The sequence below is a fragment of the Lissotriton vulgaris genome, chromosome 1_1, assembly GCF_964263255.1.
Source record: "Lissotriton vulgaris chromosome 1_1, aLisVul1.2, whole genome shotgun sequence".
Taxonomy (NCBI): Eukaryota; Metazoa; Chordata; class Amphibia; order Caudata; family Salamandridae; genus Lissotriton; species Lissotriton vulgaris.
The window spans coordinates 1,824,826,474-1,824,846,136 of NC_141685.1; the positions used below are offsets into that span (position 1 = coordinate 1,824,826,474).

At 46.2% G+C, this 19,663-nt stretch overlaps 1 protein-coding gene across 3 annotated transcripts in view; it reads left to right on the top strand.

The window, feature by feature from the left end:
• Positions 1-19,663, top strand: part of PMCH (pro-melanin concentrating hormone) — a 105,107-nt gene that overhangs the window by 76,169 nt on the left and 9,275 nt on the right. For 2 of the 3 annotated variants that reach the window (XM_086919219.1, XM_086919227.1), the window contains 2 exons: positions 529-716; positions 1,942-2,149. In XM_086919219.1, the coding sequence (XP_086775345.1) occupies positions 579-716; positions 1,942-2,149 (346 nt within the window). In that variant the 5' untranslated portion in view covers positions 529-578. Of the gene's footprint in view, positions 1-435; positions 717-1,941; positions 2,150-19,663 lie in introns of those variants that run through there. The other variant, XM_086919211.1, reaches the window with a different exon arrangement.

Consider the following 19,663-nt stretch of genomic DNA (forward strand, 5'->3'; position numbering starts at 1 on the left):
CAGCCCCAAGGCTCCTTGTTTATCTGCCTGACTCAGTCGGTTGTCCAGAAGTACCTTCTTCCCGTTGAAAACTAAGTGGCGCTTTCAGACCTCTCAAACCAAAACATAATCCGCACAGAAGAAAGACTAGGGTTTTTCATGACCCCCTGCTCGCTCAGGTAAAATCCCCTCTATTCAGATGCAATCTTAATCCGCAAGTCTTGAGCCTCTCTTATGAGCGTATTTGTCATTTAATCGAAAAGTGAGGAATAATTGAGTTATTGCAAAACCTAACTTTTCATAGTGATAGACGTCAAAAAGACGAAGTGGCCCTCTTCATTACATGAGTCATTGACCAGCAATGGGGCCGCCCTCCCTCCAATGGTTTCCAGTCTCTCTGCTGCTATATAATGGCCGTCACCAATGAGTGGGGGTCATAGCTCTGGGCAAGAGACGGGCTTGCTACACTGCTCTATGCAAAGTGGTCGAGGATGGTAAGGATGCGCTTCTTGTCTTGTTTAGTAATGGCGCTCTCTTTGTTTTCTCAAGGCTTCCTGCTTTCGTTCTCCAAGTCCATAAGGAAAGCTGAAGGCGATGAGATGCTCCTGGACACCTTTAGCCTTGGAAAAGCCTTCCGCAGTGGAGACACAGCCGAGAAGTCCATGGCTTCCCCTCTAGAACATTTTAAGAACGAGGACAGCAGCTTTCTGGACGAAGATGAAGAGAGACTTGCCAAGGTAGGGTGTTCAAAATCGTCCTTCAATCCTCAGAATTTTGCCAATGACATTTAAAAAAGGTATAGCCACAGTGCTGCAAAACGCGTCTAGCAACATTTACTGGGCCATCACCAGCTACATCGATGCGTTTTTTGCAACAAACAGTAAATGCCAGTTGGCATGCAGCATGCAACAAAGTGGTGTTCTAAAAGTAGAAAAGTACAAAATGCTTAATGCCCTGGATTAAGTATTTCCTTGCTTGCGCCCCATGAAAAAAAATCAATAGGTCGAACATTTGGTTCCTTAATAAAAAGAACTCAAAACATTCCATGGAATTTAATTGCAATTTTAAAAGAATGTAATTTACGACGGAGAGTTCATAATTAGGTAGATCACTCAGAAAGCGCACTCCCATAGCCAGCCCTTTCAGATTTCCCCTTTACCCTCCATTCCATTTCCTCTACATTTCCAGTCTAGACCCTCCTGTTTCTTGCCTCTCCTTCCTTCCAACTCAAAACAAATGCACCCTCAAGAGCTTGCTTCACTTCATCTTTTATTTCCAAAGAAAGATACATGCTAGTTCTGTCCAGCGGACAGTTTAACTCTTTTTTTTTTTAAATCCTAAAAAAAAATACATAAATGGTTGTACACAGAGACATATAGTCAGCTCATTTAAGCCATTGGTCTGCATATTTACATTTAGATCCACCCACCACAGAATGATTTTGGCAATGGGTCAGCCCATTTCAACCATTATCTGTCTTCACTGTGAATGGCGGAATTGTGTTCTTGCACATGTCGTAAGAATGGTTCATTTAGTTCCGAGCTGGTAGGTCAGTCTCTGCTTTTATTACATTTTTAAGTCTGTGGTTAGGATAGACTGACACCCAGTTATATAATAATAACACACGTTACTTAAAAATAGCTAATAAAATACTCTCTTTTGTGTAGCGCGCGTTGTAGAGATCTTTGAGAAACTTGCAGATCACAATGCCTAATCCCAGAAGGGCTGACTCGGCCTTTCATCCTTCAAAGTACGCTAAACTACGTGGCAATCGTTTAGAAAATAGTAAATTCATTGTTTACAGCTGTATAAAATGACACATCCACCCTAGCAATATAGATGTGCTCAACCATAATAACTGTAATAAATGCAACATGCTCTTTTATTGTGAGTTCTTTAACTAAACTAGACCACTGTGCATCTTTAAATTTCATGTGGCAACCATGTTTTCTTTCTGAACAGAACTTGGGCCAGAAACATACCTTCATCAGCCATAGCGGCCTACCTTTGGACTTGGCTAAGAAGCACTTGCCTTACCTGGCTCTTACAGGACCAGTGGTTTTTCCATCTGACTCTGAAGGCCAGAACATGGAAACAGAGCAGGAAAGGCGAGATGCTGGCGATGAGGATAATTCAGCTAAACTTCCAATCGGCAGGCGAGATTTTGACAGTAAGTCTGAATAGAAGTTGTTTTGCATTCCAGCCTATAGACATACGACACAGCTTGCTGAAGATTTCCCCCATACCTTTTTTCACAATATGTCACACACGTTATTGCTCGCTCATGGACCCGGAGTCCCAAGGTCATCGTGTCAAACTTAAGGTGCTTTATGATGGATTCATACGTATATTCTTATAATATTAACTGTAAATATACATACATTTAATAAATAAGCAAATTTGCAATACATACATTTTAGCTGGAAACTGTGATTGAGCTATTTTGCTCTACTGGCGCACCCTACCCAGATATCAAAACGCACCCAACAGTTTTAAATACATTTATTGATTTGTATCGTTGTATTTCATAGATATTTGTATAGCACAGTGCTACTCCAAGCGAAACGCAAAGAGCGGGTGGGTACTATGTATGGCTCAAAAAAGCCCCATCTGTGCCTCGGTGTGGGGAGGTTAAAGGTATGCCTTATGTGCCTCGGGTACAGAATTTTATTTAATTTAATTTAAAAAACATTTGTACAGCGCTCGCATACCCAGCGGTTTCATGGCGCTAGTGGTGATCAGTGGACGGCAGCAGAGGGTAGATTTAAGGGTAAGCTTGGGTAAACAAAAAAGTTTTAAGGTTTTTCCAGAACAAGGGGTAGGAGAGTGAGGTGCGAAGAGCAATCGGGAGAGAGTTCCAAAACGTTGGAGCCAGGACAGCGAATCTCGCTCCGCCCGCTCTCTGCTTTTTGAAGCGAGGGATGGTAAGAAGGGCCAAATGGGCCGAGCGGAGTTCTCTGCCTGGGCAGTAAGGTTTGATGAGGGAACAGATGAACTCGGGAGCCGTGCCCACTCTGGCCTGGTAGGTAAGACAGCCGAGTTTAAACAGGGCACGCTCTCTTATGGGGAGCCAATGCAGAGATTTGAGTAAGGGAGTGACCCGATGGTATCTGGGAAGGCCATGGATCAGGCCGCCTGATTCTGCACCAGTTGCAGACGATGGATCATGTATGCAGGTGCTCCGTTATAGACTATGTTGCCATAGTCTATACGGGACAGTACCATGGCCAATATGATAATTTTTAGAGCTGGGGGGGAAAAGAAGCGGGAAACTTTCCGAATCACTCTGAGAGAAAAAAAAGATGAAGAAACCACAGAATTGACTTGTGGGAGAACAGTAAGCTGGGGATTAAGAAAGATGCCCAGGGGTTTCACTTTGGGAACCGGGAGTGGGGGGGACACCAAGGGAAGGGGGCCAGAAGGAGGAAGACCAGGGACTGCAGCCACCTCCGGTCAGGACCAGTTCGGTCTTGTCCGGGTTGAGTTTGAGGTGGCTGCAGTTCATCCAGTCTTGGATGAGGGTCATAATGGATTGAACGTTCTGAGCGGATGAAGGTGAGTGGGACAGGTTGAAAATTAACTGGAGATCATCCGCGTAGTTAAACACGGTGACCTCCAGTTGCTGTAACATAAAAATGAGGGGGAAGATGTAGAGGTTGAACAAAAGAGGGGAAAGTGATGAACCCTGGGGAACCCCGCATTCTACTTTGCGAGAGGCCGCCGAAAAACCAGCCAAATGGACTCCCTGTGTTCTCCCCGCGAGAAAGGACTTTAGCCAGCAGAAGGCTAGGCCCTCTACACCCGCCGCCCTGACACGGTTAAGGAGGATGGTATGGTCCACCGTGTCAAAAGCGGCGGATAAGTCGAGGAGAACCAGGGCTTGCGGAAGGTTGATGTCGATTCCTTCACGCAATTTGTCCATGACTGAAATAACCACTTTTTCGGTAGAATGCAGGGGACGAAAACCAGCTTGGCAGGGGGAGAGGCAACGATTTGCCTCGATGTGAGTGCTCAGTGTGGAAGTGATATGAGTTTCGAGAACCTTTGCAAGGTAGGGGAGGAGTGAAATGGGGCGGTAACTAGAAGCAGAGGAGGGATCGGCGTCCAATTTTTTTAAGATTGGGATGACAGTTGCCGATTTATGTGAAGTGGGGACATGGCCATGAATGAGTGAATCGTTGAGGAGGGTCAAAGGAGGGGTGGGGCAGGCTAAGTAGATTTCCCTAAGTATGCTGGCAGGGGCAAAATCCTGGGGTGAGCCTGATTTGACCCGTTGGAGCAAAAGGCGAAGGGTATCAGTGGTGAGGAGTGGGAAGTTGGTCAGTTTAACAGTGGAAGGGGGGGGAAAGGTCCACAAAGGAAGGGGAAGGTTGGGGAATGTTATGTTTAATTTTTACCACTTTATCTATAAAGAACTCGTTAAGCGAGTCACGGAGGGATTGGGACGGGGGGATGGTTGATGTGGCTCTAGTGGATGAGGCAAGTTCATGAACGGTGGAGAAGATTTCTTTAGATTGTGACTCTGCAACCAGTATCCTGTGGGTATAATATTCCGCCTTAGCTTCCAGGATGCTCTTTTTATAGGTATGCAGAGTGGCCAGGTAAGCTGTTTTTGAGGCAGGGTCGTAGGTTCTTCGCCAAACTCGTTCAGCCCTTCTTGCAGCGAGTTTTTTCTCTTTAAGGTCAGAGGTAAACCAACGGTTGGCTGCATGAGCCTGTTTTACTGAGAGGCGCCTGAGGGGGGCAAATTCATCGCCTGCCTTCGTGAGCCAGTTGTTAATTGCGGCCAATTGGGGGGCAGCTGTCAGACCAGTAAGGTCCGGGCAGGTCGTGGCCAGGGCCGAGCAAAAGGAGGGCATGTTTACCTTACCCCATTTCCGAACCCAGGTGTTTTTGGGAAGGGGGGGTTTAACCGGGGAGGCTAGGGCGAGGGAAAACGAAATGGTGGAATGATCTGACCATGGGCAGGGGGAGATAATGGGAGGAGTGCATGAAACATTTAGTGTCCAAATTTGATCCAACGTGTGGCCATGTAGGTGGGTTGGACTGTGAATGAGCGGTACAAAGTTCAAATTTTTCATGAGGCTGGTGAATTCCTTGGATTGGGGGCTTTCAGCCGGGTCATTGGGCCAGAAATTAAGGTCCCCTAGTACTAGTACAGAGGAGTGATTAACTGCCAAAGTGGCCAAAAGGGTCTGAATCTCAGGGAGGAATAGGGGGGTGGACTGGGGAGGACGATAGATAAGAACAAAAGTAAGGGGGGCTTGATGGGAAGTGGAGCGGGCTACAAGGAGGTCAACATCGGTGATGAGTGGGGAAGGGAGGATTTGAAAGTTGACATCAGTACGAGCTATTAAAGCCACTCCACCTCCCCGCTTGCCGTCAGGGCGATCCGCACGAATGGCGGAATAAGTAGGTGGTAGGGCGGCAAGCACATTGGGGAGTGAGTCGGTCTTGAACCAGGTCTCAGTTAAGAACAGGAGATCTGGTTCGTTGGTGTCAAGGTAGTCGAATAGCTCGTATTGGTGGTTTACGGCGGACCTAGTGTTTAGAAGGGTAGCTGAGGTAGAAAACAATTGGGCGGAAGGGGCTGGGGACGAGAGGGGGGAAGGGAAGGATGTGGGTGCGGATGAAACACAAGATGATACTAATCTGGGGGGGTGGGATGGGGGAGGACTATATAGACCGAGGAGTTGTAGGCCAGTGGTGGTAGCGGAATTAATACAGCCGGGGGACCACAGGAGGCATAACTGGGACGGAGTGTAGGTGGTATAACCAACAGCGTCCCGTGCCCCTAGCCCCGGCCGGCCGCGTACGGGCGCAGACGGGCTTAACTCAGGCGCAACTCCGAAACACTATGCTGTCCTCCCTCTCCAAGAGACTATCTCTTCCGGAAGGCAAATACACTCTCACTAAAAGTCTGGGTCGCGCATCACCTGAATATGTTAAGGTTTTTTTTTTTAGACAAATTGTGCATTGCATTCATTGTAGGCTGGGTACCGGTCCGCAATGTGCTACCTCGAAACCCTCGCTCTCTGGCCTTCCATTGTGGCCCACTTGGGCCTTCGGCACTGCCGGGCGTCATCTTGGATTTAAGACTTTCTCTGCGACCGCGGCCGTTGCTTAATGGTCGCTTATTTGTGTCTGGTAATTTTCGCTAACAAGCTGACGTGGCGGTCTGACGTCCTCACCTCAGGGGGTCGCACCTTATTATTAATCGGGGGGGGGGCAGGGAGACTGTAAAGCATCCTGCATATCCACTAAGGGGGGGGGGGGCGGACAACGGAGTAGTTTGCACTGTTTCATGGCCATTCCTAACTGATCGTGGAAACAGAAACTAATAAATAGAGAAAAAAGTATTGACAGGACACTGCTGTGTGGTGGGGGACAAATGGTGAGAAAGAAGCCAAAAACGTTGTCAAAGCAGAAGAGACACTTATTACAATGGTAGTAAAGAAAAAAGGGAGAGAGTGCAAAGGGAGGAGAGTAGAATGGAAGTATGGAAAGACAGAAGCAAAATCGGAAAAGGTACATAAAAAGGATGAAAATCACGAACAAGGAAGAGAAAAAAATCATAAAATGGAATGAAAGAAGTCTGAATAACAAAGAATTGTAGAAATGAATGAATGAAATAATAAAAGGCAAGAAAGATGTAGGAAGGAAAGAATGAAAGAAATAAGTAAATGCAGTTTTTGACCAAATTCATGTAAAATCATGCTTTAAAATGCAACACTATGCACTATTGTTTGCAAGTTTTTCTCGAGGACAGAATTATCACTAGCGTTCATAGGAAGAGTCGGAATCACTTACGTGTCGGTTATTTAGTGTCCCATGTCTTAAAGTGTGAGAGGTTTTATTTCCCTGGCTCCTTCGTTGACCCCAGTGCTTTCTCTGTGCACTAGCTGGCCCACCTTCGCAAGCCTCGATTAAATGAAACCGTAGGTCTACAGTTATCTTTACATCGTGTATGCCGAGGTTGCTTGGAAGAGTGTTGCCGTATTTAATTTATGTATTTTTGAGGATAACTAACAAGTCAATCATCCGCTTTCCAGCAAATAACATGGTCGAGGCAGACTAAGACCGCCATGTGCAACCTCCTGAACAGGAGTCACAGGTAAACTTTCCTTCGGTGGCGTAAGGAACAGGACTGCAGGGTTTCACGGAGCGCTGGGTACAGCCGTCCTAAAGCTATGATCAGTGCAGTGCTGGGGGATTCGTTCCCAATAATAATAAATCCGGAAAAGGAAGCATTGAGCCACCGTCCTCCCTCTGCAGACATGCAGCCCAAGAAGGCCCCACTCTACCTGCACAGAACCTGAGGGGAAAGACTCAGAGTTAGTTAAAAAAAAACTGCCCTCAAACAGAAAAGAAGACGTTAGATCCGAGCACAGCCTGCAGGGCATCGCCTGCCTGTACTGTAAGCATTAGAGTGTGTTTCAACGTAGCATTGGTGAATGCAAACTGCTGCACCTTCACATGTGATCATCATAGGCACGAAACCACCAATACTCCTGGGTAACCGTGGCGAGAATTCTAGTTGGTTATGTTAAACTGTTTAATTAAAATTAGCTGACACGAATGTTTTGTACAAATTTTTATGAGGTAGTCGACAAAGGCGCAAAAGAATAGAAAAAAAGTGTAAGTTTCCACTAGGTGGTTAGAAATAGCAATTAAATTAGGCACTATTCATGCTAAAACATCTAATGCATTAAAAATTGTTTTTCAGCTCAGGTGCCTAGGCCTGCGAGTCAACCCCATAGGGCAAGTGTTTCTACCAGTTTGGACTCTTCACCTGGTACATGGTGGTTGACACCAAAGGCTCCCAGTTACTGCTAGCCCATGGCTTGTAGCTGCCTGAGTCACAGCTTTTAAAACTGCAGAAAATGGCTGCTCAAAAAAACCCCATATCTTGGGCTAATACAGTAGTCACAGCAGAGGAGCTACTCTCAATGGCAGACTTCAATCTAATTTAAAACTGTTAGTGTTGGTAGGCACCCCCAAAGAGCTGGCTGCTTTAACCTGCTCTGGAGGCAGGCTGGGCTCACCGTGGGAGCTTCTCGTCTTAAACGGGTTCTCACGCAGCTCTCTGTGGCGGACTCGCGCTACATCTCATTTGGGTTGCACGTGCTCACTGCAGTTCTCCGACAGCAAACACACACGGCCAATCCAGGCCAAGCAGCTACGCTCCGGTGCAATTTATAAATTCCAATTTGTCCAACCTAACATGCTCTCTCTATGTTTCGTTCTACAAGTACTTTAGCTATCACCAAACCTCTTCATTGTCAAAAGTGGCTCTGGCATTTTAAAATTACACAGCCCTCCTAACCTACAGAAACCCCATGGCTGGCGTAATAAAGCACCTAGGGATAAGTCACTTTGTAGGTGGCACAACATTAGTCCAGTAATTATGACCATCTCAATGCACAGAAGAGTAAAAAGCAGGAAGTTTGGAGAGGAACAAGGTTAGTTCAGGCGTACTAGAATTGTAAACCAATCAACAGTGAAAGAGGAAACAAGGTGTTAGGATACAGTTTCACCATGGAGGAATATTTAGTACGGACATTGTGACGGGAGAAGGTCAGGTGACTTGCATGTAGTAACTTCTTTGCTCCATTCGTCAGCTCTCTGCATAGTGTGGGAACAGTGCCATCTTATGGACAGTACCATATCTTGAAAATATATACATATCGGTCGCATGCCCATTTCTAGTTCTTGCATCCTCGCTTCCCGCCCATATACCCCACTTCCCATATCCTCCTCACCACGACACTTACATCGGTTTCATCCCATATAGTTTTTTTTACCTTTTTGCTCCAAAGTAGTCTAATGCGCAACTATCAATGAAAAACAAAAAATGTAAACACGTTACCTAACAAAGCAAAGTTAGACAAAAGCTAGTTAATTTCAAGTAATTGATGCGTTGTATTAAATTCTAAGTTGTGTTGACCACACGTCAGCATCGTCAAGTCAGATGCATCTACGTCCTCGTATTGTTTCTACTCTTCCATCGTGCATGGTCAGTGCACTGCCACGCACAGTAGATTAGTGCTAACGCACGTCGAATGTCCCTCATAGCAAAGCCGAGCAATGGGGTGGAGGAGAAGATGTAATTTCTACATAACAAGGGGCACAATAATTAAAATGCACCATGATTTCTTCCTGGGTGTTACACAGTGGACTATTGAGGCTTTCAAAATGTCCTCCCCATTTGGCTGACAAGCCAAGGGAAGCATCATGGCCGAAGCAGGGGCGGATTTATGGCTATATAAAACTTAGACAAACCAGTCCAAATATTGTTCCTCCGCAAATAGCGTGTCTTCCTGATAACATACAACCATATTTATTGGATTTCAGTTGTGCTGGACTTGGACCCCTCTGCATGGTAACCCACAAACGTTTTGCTTTCATTCTCGTTTTCTGAACCCGTTTTTGTTGGCTTTTAGGACTCTTTGCCCTTTACCGCTGCTAATTAGTGACAACATGCTGGTTCTCCCTCATTTAAACATGGTAAAATGGGCTGCCACCCACTTGGCATATCGAATTTACTTGTAAGTCCTTAGTAGAGTGGTACTACATGCACTCAGATCTTGTAAATTAAACGCCACTAGTGGGCCTGCAGCATGGATTGCAGTTGTGGCATGTGTGCGCAGTTTTAAACTGCCAGTTTGACCTGGCAAAACAAACTTCTTACCAGGCCTGAATCTTCTCTTTTAATATACATAAGTCACCCCAGAGTAGGACCTAAACAACCCATAGGGCAGGGTGTATGTAGTTAAAGAAATTGGACATGTTCTTTTAAGTTTTACCTGCCCTGGTAGTGAAAAACTCAACCTTTCTTTTCACTACTGCAAGGCCTACGTCCCCCATAAAACAACACTGGGTTACCTTATTACATTTAATACGTGATACCTTTTAATCTGGGAGCAGGTAGGAAAGCCACGTTTAGTGTAAAAACCTCTAATGGAAAAGTCAGATTTTAAGAAACATTTTTGAAAATGCCACTTTTAGAAAGTTGGTATTTTCTTGTCCCAACAATTTGGAGCCTGTATCCTGGGACACATTACTTGGTATAGCTGGCAGTTTGTTTTTTTGTATTCCTCCCAGACACTGAGGCAAAGGGGGACTGGGTGTTGTTAGGATGGACCATCTCGGTCTGTGTATGGAAGGAGCTGTCACAGACTACACTTGTACATCACATAGACTGCCTCCACACCCTCACAAAGGTTTTCACACTATCCTTGTGTCCCAAGACAAGCTGGGAACAGAGCAGAGAGGAAGGCTATTCCAGACACCTCCTTAGGGGGGAGCACTTTAGAAGCTTCTGCCACTTCGAACTGGGCACCAAGTATACAAATTGGACCCTCAGGCCCCTGTCTAAAGAGAACTTCTGGACCTGTGAAAGACTCAAAAGATGGACTGACCTGCTGTAAGGAGAGTCCAGCTGCTCTGCTTCCCTGCCTGCAAGAGAGACTGCTCTCCTGTCTCGTTACCGGAGGAAGCAGGACTGGCCCTGCACCATGAGCCCAGGTCCACCAGAGTGACTCCTAGGACTAGTTGGCTGGCCTCCAGTTCAGAGTTACGGGGACACAAGTTCCAACACCCTTGAACCCGGGCTGCTATAAGTCCTAACGCCATAAGTGCTGCCTCCCCAGTCCAAGACCATTGGAAGTGGGCCTAAAGGTGATCTGCCAGCCCAGCTGTGGTCCGTCAGAACCAACACACCACAACGCAACCCCCCGTTGGAACAGAAACAGCTTGACGTGGACCTAGCATCGCAACCCTCACAGGTCCTCATCATAGCTGATGCTGTGCAGCAAATCTCGACACAGCACCCAGCATTGCTCCTAAGAACCACAGCAGCGCAGCACACTGGACCCATCAATTATTAGCAGGCCTAATCTGGTCCTTGTATCTGGCCCATTGCAGTCAGCCTGAACCTGTAATTTTGTCCCAGTCCGACACATTCAGTTGACACTTTGTGCTTCTAATCACTATTTTGACCTAAAACATTTTAAATTACATAGCTCAGCCTGATAGATATATCTCATTTTAGTGACTAATAATTTATTAAATCTTAATCTATTTTTCTAGATTTGTGTGGGATTTTTCTTGAGTTCTGACTTTGATGTCGTTTAAATACTTCACACAGTCTCCAAGTTAAGCCTACCTGCTTTTGCACCAAGCTACCAGGGGGTTAAGCACAGGTTAATGTAGTGACTTTATGTGGGTAACCCTGACCTGGATTGTGGCTGTTTATTGGGCAGGGTTTCACCCCCTCAACTAACAACCCAGTTTCTCACAGGTTACAAATCCATTTCCCAGTATAGCAACTTTAAAGGGGCCGCCCAAAACAACAATTCTCTTTATTTTTTTAAGGAGTTTTATATAGCGCTGGCTGGACCCAGGGGTATCAGAGCGCTTTACAGCATATACAGTTACGTGCAAATATACGGTACAGGAAATTGGGAGAACAAGAGGGATAACGTCTGGAAGGTAACAAATACCTGCGCAAAGGGGCAGAGGGAAGTAGGGAGCAGGATAGACTGGCTATCATTTGAGCTTAGTCATTGTTCGGTTAGTTAGTACGCATTACGTTTTCTTAGTTGGAGTCAGTGTAGTTGGTCCCAGATAAAGGTCAGGAGGGACGTTGGCTAGGAACTTCCATGGCTCTTACAGGTTCGTTCGGGAGCGGTCAAGGAAGATGGCTTTGAGTAATGCCTTGAATTTAGGAAACAAGGGGGTTGTTCTGATGTGTGGGGGGATGGAGTTCCAGATTTTTGATGCGTTTCCAGCAAATGATTTGGTTGCGGTTTTCTGTTTACAAGTTTTTAGCAGGATGAGTAAAAGAGAATTGGAGCTCCTGAGGTTTCTGAACTGGCCGGCCCTTTTGAGTTTGGCAGCCAGGTATTCCGGTTTGCCTGTGTGCAGGGCTTTGTGTGTGAGGCAGGCTGTTCTAAAGCTGGCTCGTAGCTTGATTGGGAGCCATTTAAGTTCTCTAAGCACGGGAGAGATGTGGTCGAATTTCTTAGTTCCGGTAACCATTTTGGCAGCTGCATTGAAGGTGGTCTTCAGAGGGGCGAGGTGGGATTTTGCTGTCCCTGTCAGGGCAGCAATCCCATAGTCTATTCTGGAGAGTACCAGTGCTTGGGTGGCTTGTTGAAGGTCCTTGGGTGGGAGGAAGGGTTTTATTTTGTATAAAAGTTTCAGATTGAAAAAGGCGTTTTTGGCAGATCTTGTAATGTGTTTCTTCATGTCCAGTTTCGGGTCAAGGGTGATCACTAGAGATTTTACCGAATCCGCTAAGGTGAGGTTGCCATTGAGGGTGTCAATGGCTTTGAGCCATTCTTCATTTGGGGTTTTTCCTCCTTGTTGGAGATAAGGAGTATTTCCGTTTTCTCTTGGTTAAGTTTCAGGTGGTTACTTGCGAGCCAGTATTGAACCTCCTTAAGCGTGTTACTAGGTTTCTGGATGTCGTCGATTGAAGTGGTTTCTAAATAGAGCTGTGTGTCGTCAGCATGTAAGTGAAAAGGGATGTTGGATTTCCTGAGTAGAGAGGTGAGGGGTTCGATGTAGATGTTGAAAAGCTGAGGGGAGAGCATTGATCCTTGTGGAACACCCCTAGTGACAGGGTGAAGGTCAGACTCGAAGTTATTAAAATTTTATTCTTTGGGAACGGTTGTGGAGAAAGGAAGAGAACCAGTGGAGGACCATCTCATGAAGACCGGCCCTTTCTTGTAAAACCTTGATTAGCAATTTGTGGTCTACTGTATCAAATGCGGACGACATATCTAGGAGTATGAGAAGGCAGCATGGATCCTAATCAAGTGACTTGAGTAGATCGTCAATGACATTGAGGATTGCGGATTCGGTACTGCAGCCTTTTCTGAAGCCCGATTGATGGGGGTCTAGGAGATTTATCCAGGTGCTGAGTTAACTGAGGGAGTGCACATCTTTCTAGGATCTTATAAAAAAAGAGGTAGGTTCTATAAAGGTCTGAAGTTATTCAGATCCTCAATTTTCAGCCCTGTTTTTTTTCAGCAGTGGCATGAGTTGGACTACTTTGAGGCATTCAGGAATGGTTCCAGAGCTCAGTGAACTGTTAATGAACCTGCACCAAAGCAGGGCTAGGACATGCTTCAGGTCTTTGGTCAGGTGCGGGGGAAGCTGATCCAGGGTGAGTGATGATGGTTTGGCGTCTGAGATTAGTTTGACTATCTCTGCTTCCTGGAAGGGACTGAAGGCAGACCAATGCTTTGGGGGGGTTCAGGGCGGTGCTGACAAGAGCTTTAGTCGATTTGATTATGGTGGAGGGGAGGGGATTGGAGCCAAGTGAGAGACGGATCTTGGCGATTTTGTCATTGAAAAGGGTGGGAAAGTTGTTGCAGCGTTCTTTGGATGCCTTCGTTGAGGAGGATATAGGTTTAGAGGTTTGCTTCCTGATTATTTTGAAAAGCTCTTTGGGTCGGTTTTTTGCAGTCTCTAGTGAAGAGCAGAAGAAAGCGGTCTTTGGAGGATGTACAAAAAGCATATCAAGACATCAGATTCTTTCTGTGGCTCTTAGTAGTCTTCTTTCTTCATTGATGTCAGAGGAGAACCATGATCTGGAGGGAATGTTCCTGGATTTTCTTAGTTTCATGGGGGCAAGGTGCATGCCAAATTAGAGTTGTTAAGAGAGGTGAGTTCGGTAGTTGAGAGGTGGTCAGTGGTGTTGGTTAGGAGCAAGCTAATTTCTTCTAGGTTTGCTCGCGGGATCTGGGCTGTGTTCCTGACCCATTTGGGTGGGTCTAGTTTGGGGATTGGATTGGGCAAGATTGCATGATCGATGTGAAAAAGGTCTATGTGGTGGTCGGACCAGTCGACGGGGAGGGTGTGGTTGATGGAGATTGCATTGCTTTTGGCTATTATTGCATCTAGGATTGCTCCTCGATGAGGAGTTTCTTCTGAGCAATGTTGGGTCAGATTGTTTTCTAGTAATAAGTTGTTTAAGGTTTGGATGAGCAGGTTTTTTCGTTTCGTTCCATCTTAGATTGAGATCGCCCAGAAGTATATTGTTGGAGTTGCCGAGTGCGCAGTGGGCAATCAGGTCGGCAAGGTGAACCCCGAATTCCGAGGAGTTGCCTGGGGGGGTGGTATAGAAGGTGGCAGAGAGTAGTCCTAGTGTCGAGTGTTTTGATGACAGACATTCAAAGGAGCTGTACACGCAGGAGGGGGTTTCTGTGATGGAGATGTTGTTCTTGTGGATGATTGCTATGCCCCATCCCTTTTTTCTTGCCTGTCTTTGTTAATCATTGTGAATCCGGGAGGCACCAGCATGTCCATGCTGGGGTAGGAGAGATTATTGCGCCAGGTCTCCGTTATGAAAGCTATGTCTATATCATGGGATAGGATGGCTTCTGCTAGCTCAGTTTCATGTTTTGAGGCTGATCTGCAGTTAAGGAGCATGCAGTTGAAGGGGGGCTTTCTGTGCTCCTGTTGTCATAGGCTTGCGATTTAGGTAGGAAGGCTAGGTGGGCTGGGGGTCTAGGGACTCTTAAAGGGGGGTGTTCACCTCTAAATCCCATAATTACTTGGATCGAGGATTTGGGGGAGGATTTCATCGGGGGATGTAGGATGAGACTAGTTAAGTCACTTCCTGAGGGGAAAGTGGGGCTGGAGCTCTTCTGGGCCTTTCGGAACACTTACCATTCCCTTCTCTATTGCACCAAAGTCGTGGACTGTGGGGACTAAGAGGCTCGCTAAGGGGTGGGACCGTGTCTGGTTTGTGTTGAGTGAGACTGGATAGCTCGATGGGTAACTGTGTGTACTTTCAGAGCAAGGTCAGGTTGGAAAGAGCTTCGCTCAGTCCTCGGATCAGGATTTCAAGCTGAGTTTCTAGGAAGGTGAGGCGTTGCGTCATGATTTCCAGGGAGGGTGGTGGGGTGTCTGGATTAACAGTGCCCTTGGGTGAGGGGGGGGGAATGTCCAATGAGGGAGGGAGGGTATCTGTGGTAGTATTGCCCTCTGGGTAGGGGGACAGATCCCTGTCGAGATGGTTGAAAACATAGGTGTGTGTGACCCTATCTTGAAGGTTGTTGGGGTAGGGGCATCCTTGTATGATTATAGGAGGGCTCGAGGGTAGAGGGAGTGGTGCCTAGTGGCTAGTGTCGGTTCTCATGAGATAAGAAGATAGGGAGGGGCTGTGGAGGGGTTGATAAAGAGGTTTATTCTCGATCCTAGCAGTCGGAAAGGGAGGGGGGGGCAAAGGGGTAAGGACCATTGTTTGGGAGTACGTTACAGTAGGAGTCTCGAGATGGTGGGGAGGGGGATCTCGAGGTGGAAGAGAGGGGTCCCATGGCTCCCTTGTCTTGGAAGGCTCACTTGGGGAAAAGGTGTGGTCTGTCTTGACCGTGAGGTGAATCCAGAGGCCTCTTTTAAAGAAGAAATTAGGGAGTCGAAGACTTCAAGGAGAGTGCTCCTAGCCTGTATCAGGACTGTGCCGTTGGCGAAGATTGTTAAGGAGATATTGCCTCTTAACGATTGGTGATCCGAAAGGGAGGTCATCAATTTACGGCTGTGGGTTGTAGTGGTGGTTTTGGTGAGGTGTGTGTTGAAAATGAAGAACCAGCTGTCTGGTCTATCAGTTTAGAAAATTAAGTCCATTTGTATCTGCCCTCTAGAGGAGCAATGGCAAGTGTCTACAAATAGTGTCTCGGGGTGTTTGAGCAGTCCATGTTTGAAGAGTTTCTTCGCTTTACTAGAGAGTTTGGGGGGGGAAAGGTTATAGCGAAGGAATTCGGCCCATGGGGGCTCTGATAGTTTAGTGTTTGCGGGGCAAAAGCAGATTGCGTGTCCGGTGGCATTTTTCTGTGTTGGGGAGGCAGGATCTCTCCAATGTATAATAGGATGGAAAGTCTTGTCGAGAGAAGGGTATGGTCCGCTCGGGAGGTGGGATTGGGGGTTTAGGAGACTCGGGAGGAGGGGCTAGTTTCTTGGGAGGAGGGGGCGTGCTGAGGGGAGTATGTTGGCCCAGTTTGAGAGTCTGCCCTGATCTTCTGGAAGGGGGGCCTGGGTCACTAGAGAGGTTCGTGGACACAGGGATAATTCTGTCAAGTTGTCCTGATGGGTCAGAGATTTAGTTTCTGGGTGGGGATAGAGAGGGCGCGTTCGCTGTGGCTACTTTGGAGTGGCGTTGAATCAAGTATATCTAATTGCTGGTCCTATGTTGGACCCAAGTAGCCCGATTGAGGCCTACTGTTCCTGACTACGCTGACCTTGCGGCCAGGAGGCGGATGTCAGATGACGAGGGTGACAAAGGTCTTGTTGTGAGCTTGACAGTAGTCGTTTTCTATACTGGATCTGGGCAAGTTGGCCCTTCCTAGGTCAAGCCTCTTCAGCTTCTGGCCTGTTGAGTTCTAGGGTTCCTCTTAGGTCACAGAGGGTCTGTATCCTTCTAGTGTCTCAGGTCACCAGCTTCCTCAATCACTCAACAGGGGATACTCGCTTGTTGTGGGCGGGGCATCACTCCCGCCTAACGAGAGCTTTGTGGTGTCACGGGTCTCAGATGACCCAGTCAGTCCTAATAAAAAAGATCTGAGGAATGCACTAGCACTACACGGTGCTAGTGTCACAAAGGGCACTGATTTCTAATGTGCTGGATTCACCAGCAAATTTTGAACAATAAAGTTTTCTATAGCTTCAATTCACTGTTCTTTGAAGTATTTTATTCATACTTGTATTGGTCTTTTCATGAAGATATTCAATAATTATATTTCATATCCAATTTCTTTTACAACAATCCATGTATTCCAATGCATTTCGGCCCACTGGCCTTCATCTGGGAAATCTATGAAACAAGGAGTAGTATCTGTCACTAACGGTAATTCAATTTATAATCAAATTTATAATCAAAACAAACCATATTATAATGACGTTATCTCTATCACATGTTATCTATCATCATTACATAAAATGCATACAATGTCGAGTTGAAAGTTACTGGCTACCTTCTCAATTTACGCGCTAAAAATTGCTGACTGATTCATGTTCAGTTACCCACATGCGTAATCCGGTACTAAGAGCAACATTGTAACATTGTCAGTTCATCTCACAATCGGGGTGATTAACATAGCGCGTAAACAAACAGGAGTTCATTCGCGCTTTTAAAATGCTCATTAACGTACTACTGTGCGTGTTCGGGTTGCCTCTACGAGGCTGTAAGCGCGGCTCTTTCTTACCGGGACTGCAGGAAATTAGGTTCTATCCGCGCTGGTAGTGGAGTGCTTTCGACGCGATGCAAGTTGGCGTGTGACGCGTGTGGGCTGTGTTCTAATGTTTTAAAGGCGTGCGCATTTCAATTAAAGGGCCAGGGTCTGGTTGAAAAAATGTGTATGTAACTTTATGCTTAATGGCATGCTTAGTGACAAACAGTCAAGTGTAACCATAGTTGGCTGCTAAACGGTTTCGCACCATGGTAAATATGTCGCATGATATAAAATAAGAACTAGCTCATGATAAATTATAAATAACAACTAAATTCAGTCCGTTCATTTATCCCCTGAGGGCGCAGAGTCTGTAAATAGAATATCCAGTGGTTTTCACGTTTCAGCAAAGTTTTTCTATTGTCTCTTTCTTCATTCTTTTCCACAATTTCCAATATGCATGCTCTTATTTGATTGATCTGATGATTATGTTCAATGAAATGGGTAGCAACCACTGATTTGGACACTTTGGTTCTTATATTACTTTTGTGTTCAGTCAATCTTGTTTTAAGTTTACGTTCCGTTTGTCCAACGTAAGCTTTGCCACATGGGCATTTTAACATGTATATGATGTTTTTTGTGTCGCACGTACCATTAACTTGTAACTTGATTTTCTTACCCCTCATGGGGTGAGTGATGGTGTTACCCTCCATGATGTTGTTGCAATTACTGCAGTTTTTACATGGGATAGTACCTTTGAAGGTGATTTGAGGTTTCATGAGAGTTGGTTTCTTGATGATTTCACCTAAGTTTTTGGCTCTGGTAAATGCGAACACAGGTTCCTCCTGAAAAATGTCATTAAAATCAGGTTCCGTTTTGAGCATGCACCAATGTCTTTTGATGATTTTCTTAAATTGGGGGGTGATAGTGGAGTATTTACTCACACATGTGATTTTAGTAGTCTTTTCATCTTTTTTTGAAGAAAGTAGGGTCTTCCTATTCTTGGCTGTGGCTCTTTTGTGGGCATCTTGTAGCACCTCATTGGGATATCCTCTTTTTTTGAATTTATTGATCATGATTTGTGCTTGTGTCTTGGATTCCTCCGGGTCTGAGACAATTCTTTGTACTCGAAGTAATTGAGAATACGGTAAGTGTTGTTTGAGGGGGGTAGGGTGGAAACTCTGGTAGGCAAGCAGGTTATTGCGATCAGTCGTCTTGGTGTAAAGAGTAGTTGCAAAGTTCTCGCCAGTTTTATGGATATTTACATCCAGATAGTTAATTTTATTCTCATGTACTACATGGGTAAATTGTATCCTTGGATCAATCTGGTTCAGTTGTTGAATGTTATTGATCAATTGGTCTTCAGTGTCTTTCCACAAATTATTAATGAATGACTGTAGACTCAATCTGTTGGCCGTGAAGACCATCTCAGTTTGTTTGCATAATACTTGCTGCTAATAACTTTCAGTTGTTAGTTGGTGTAAATCAGAAGTGGAGTATTGGGAAACTTGTGACTGGGCATTGTGGACCTGTTCCGATGTTGCTACCGCTTTTTATTGCGAGTTTGGCGGCCATTGCAGGGTCAGGCATTCAGGAATCCAGCCACGATGGAGTCACAGGGCTCCGATGTTGTCACAGAGTGTCCTGGTCTCTTTCGCAGGTCGCCACTAACTTGCTTCAAACCAGATTGGGGAGGAACCAGCTGGATCGGGTCCTTCTGTGATCTTAATCCTGGCTTAGTCTGTTCTGGGCTTCGTATGTGGCGGCCATTGCCAGGTCAGGCAATGTCTCTCTGTGTTTCCCTTCGGGCCGCATGTAAAGCTGTATCACCGGGCGGAACGGGGCATCTCCTCGTGAATCTTCATCCTCCGTAGACTGCGGTCTCCAAGCCTGCACCAGGGGTTACGGGGATCTCCGACTGGTCACACCCGGGTGCGTTGTCTGGCGCTAGGAGGGCTGTACCATTGAGCGGTCACACGGTGTTGCCGAGCAGGGCGGAGCATTGCCTCTGGAGTCCTTGCTCTCCGGTTCTTGTTGCGCTTCCCTCGTCCGGAGAGATCTTCCTCAACGATTTCGCCGGTGGCTCTGAGGATCTCCGGAAATGGTCGGTCTCTCTCTCTCTATATAGAGAGAGAGAGAGAGAGAGAGAGAGAGAGAAAGAGAGAGAGAGCGAGAGAGAGAGAGAGAGAGAGAGAAAGAGCGAGAGAGAGAGCACTCCCGACCCTGCAGCCTGGGATTTCCTCATTGTAGGATCTCCGTCCGAAGTCCCTGTTGACATCAGAGGCCAGCCCAAAGAGTACCGCGTTGTAGGTGTCAGCCGTCAGGGCGTAGCTGCTGTGGTTGATCCAGTCGGGATTTACACTTAAGTGATCCCAGATCTGGAACTCAGCTCGGCAGGTTTGAGGAGGTTTCCGAACTATTGTGACATTAATTGGATGGCCTCTTTACTGTAGCAAAGATCGCTTAATACCAAAATGCCTGTATCTTTAGGTTTCCAAACTTCCACA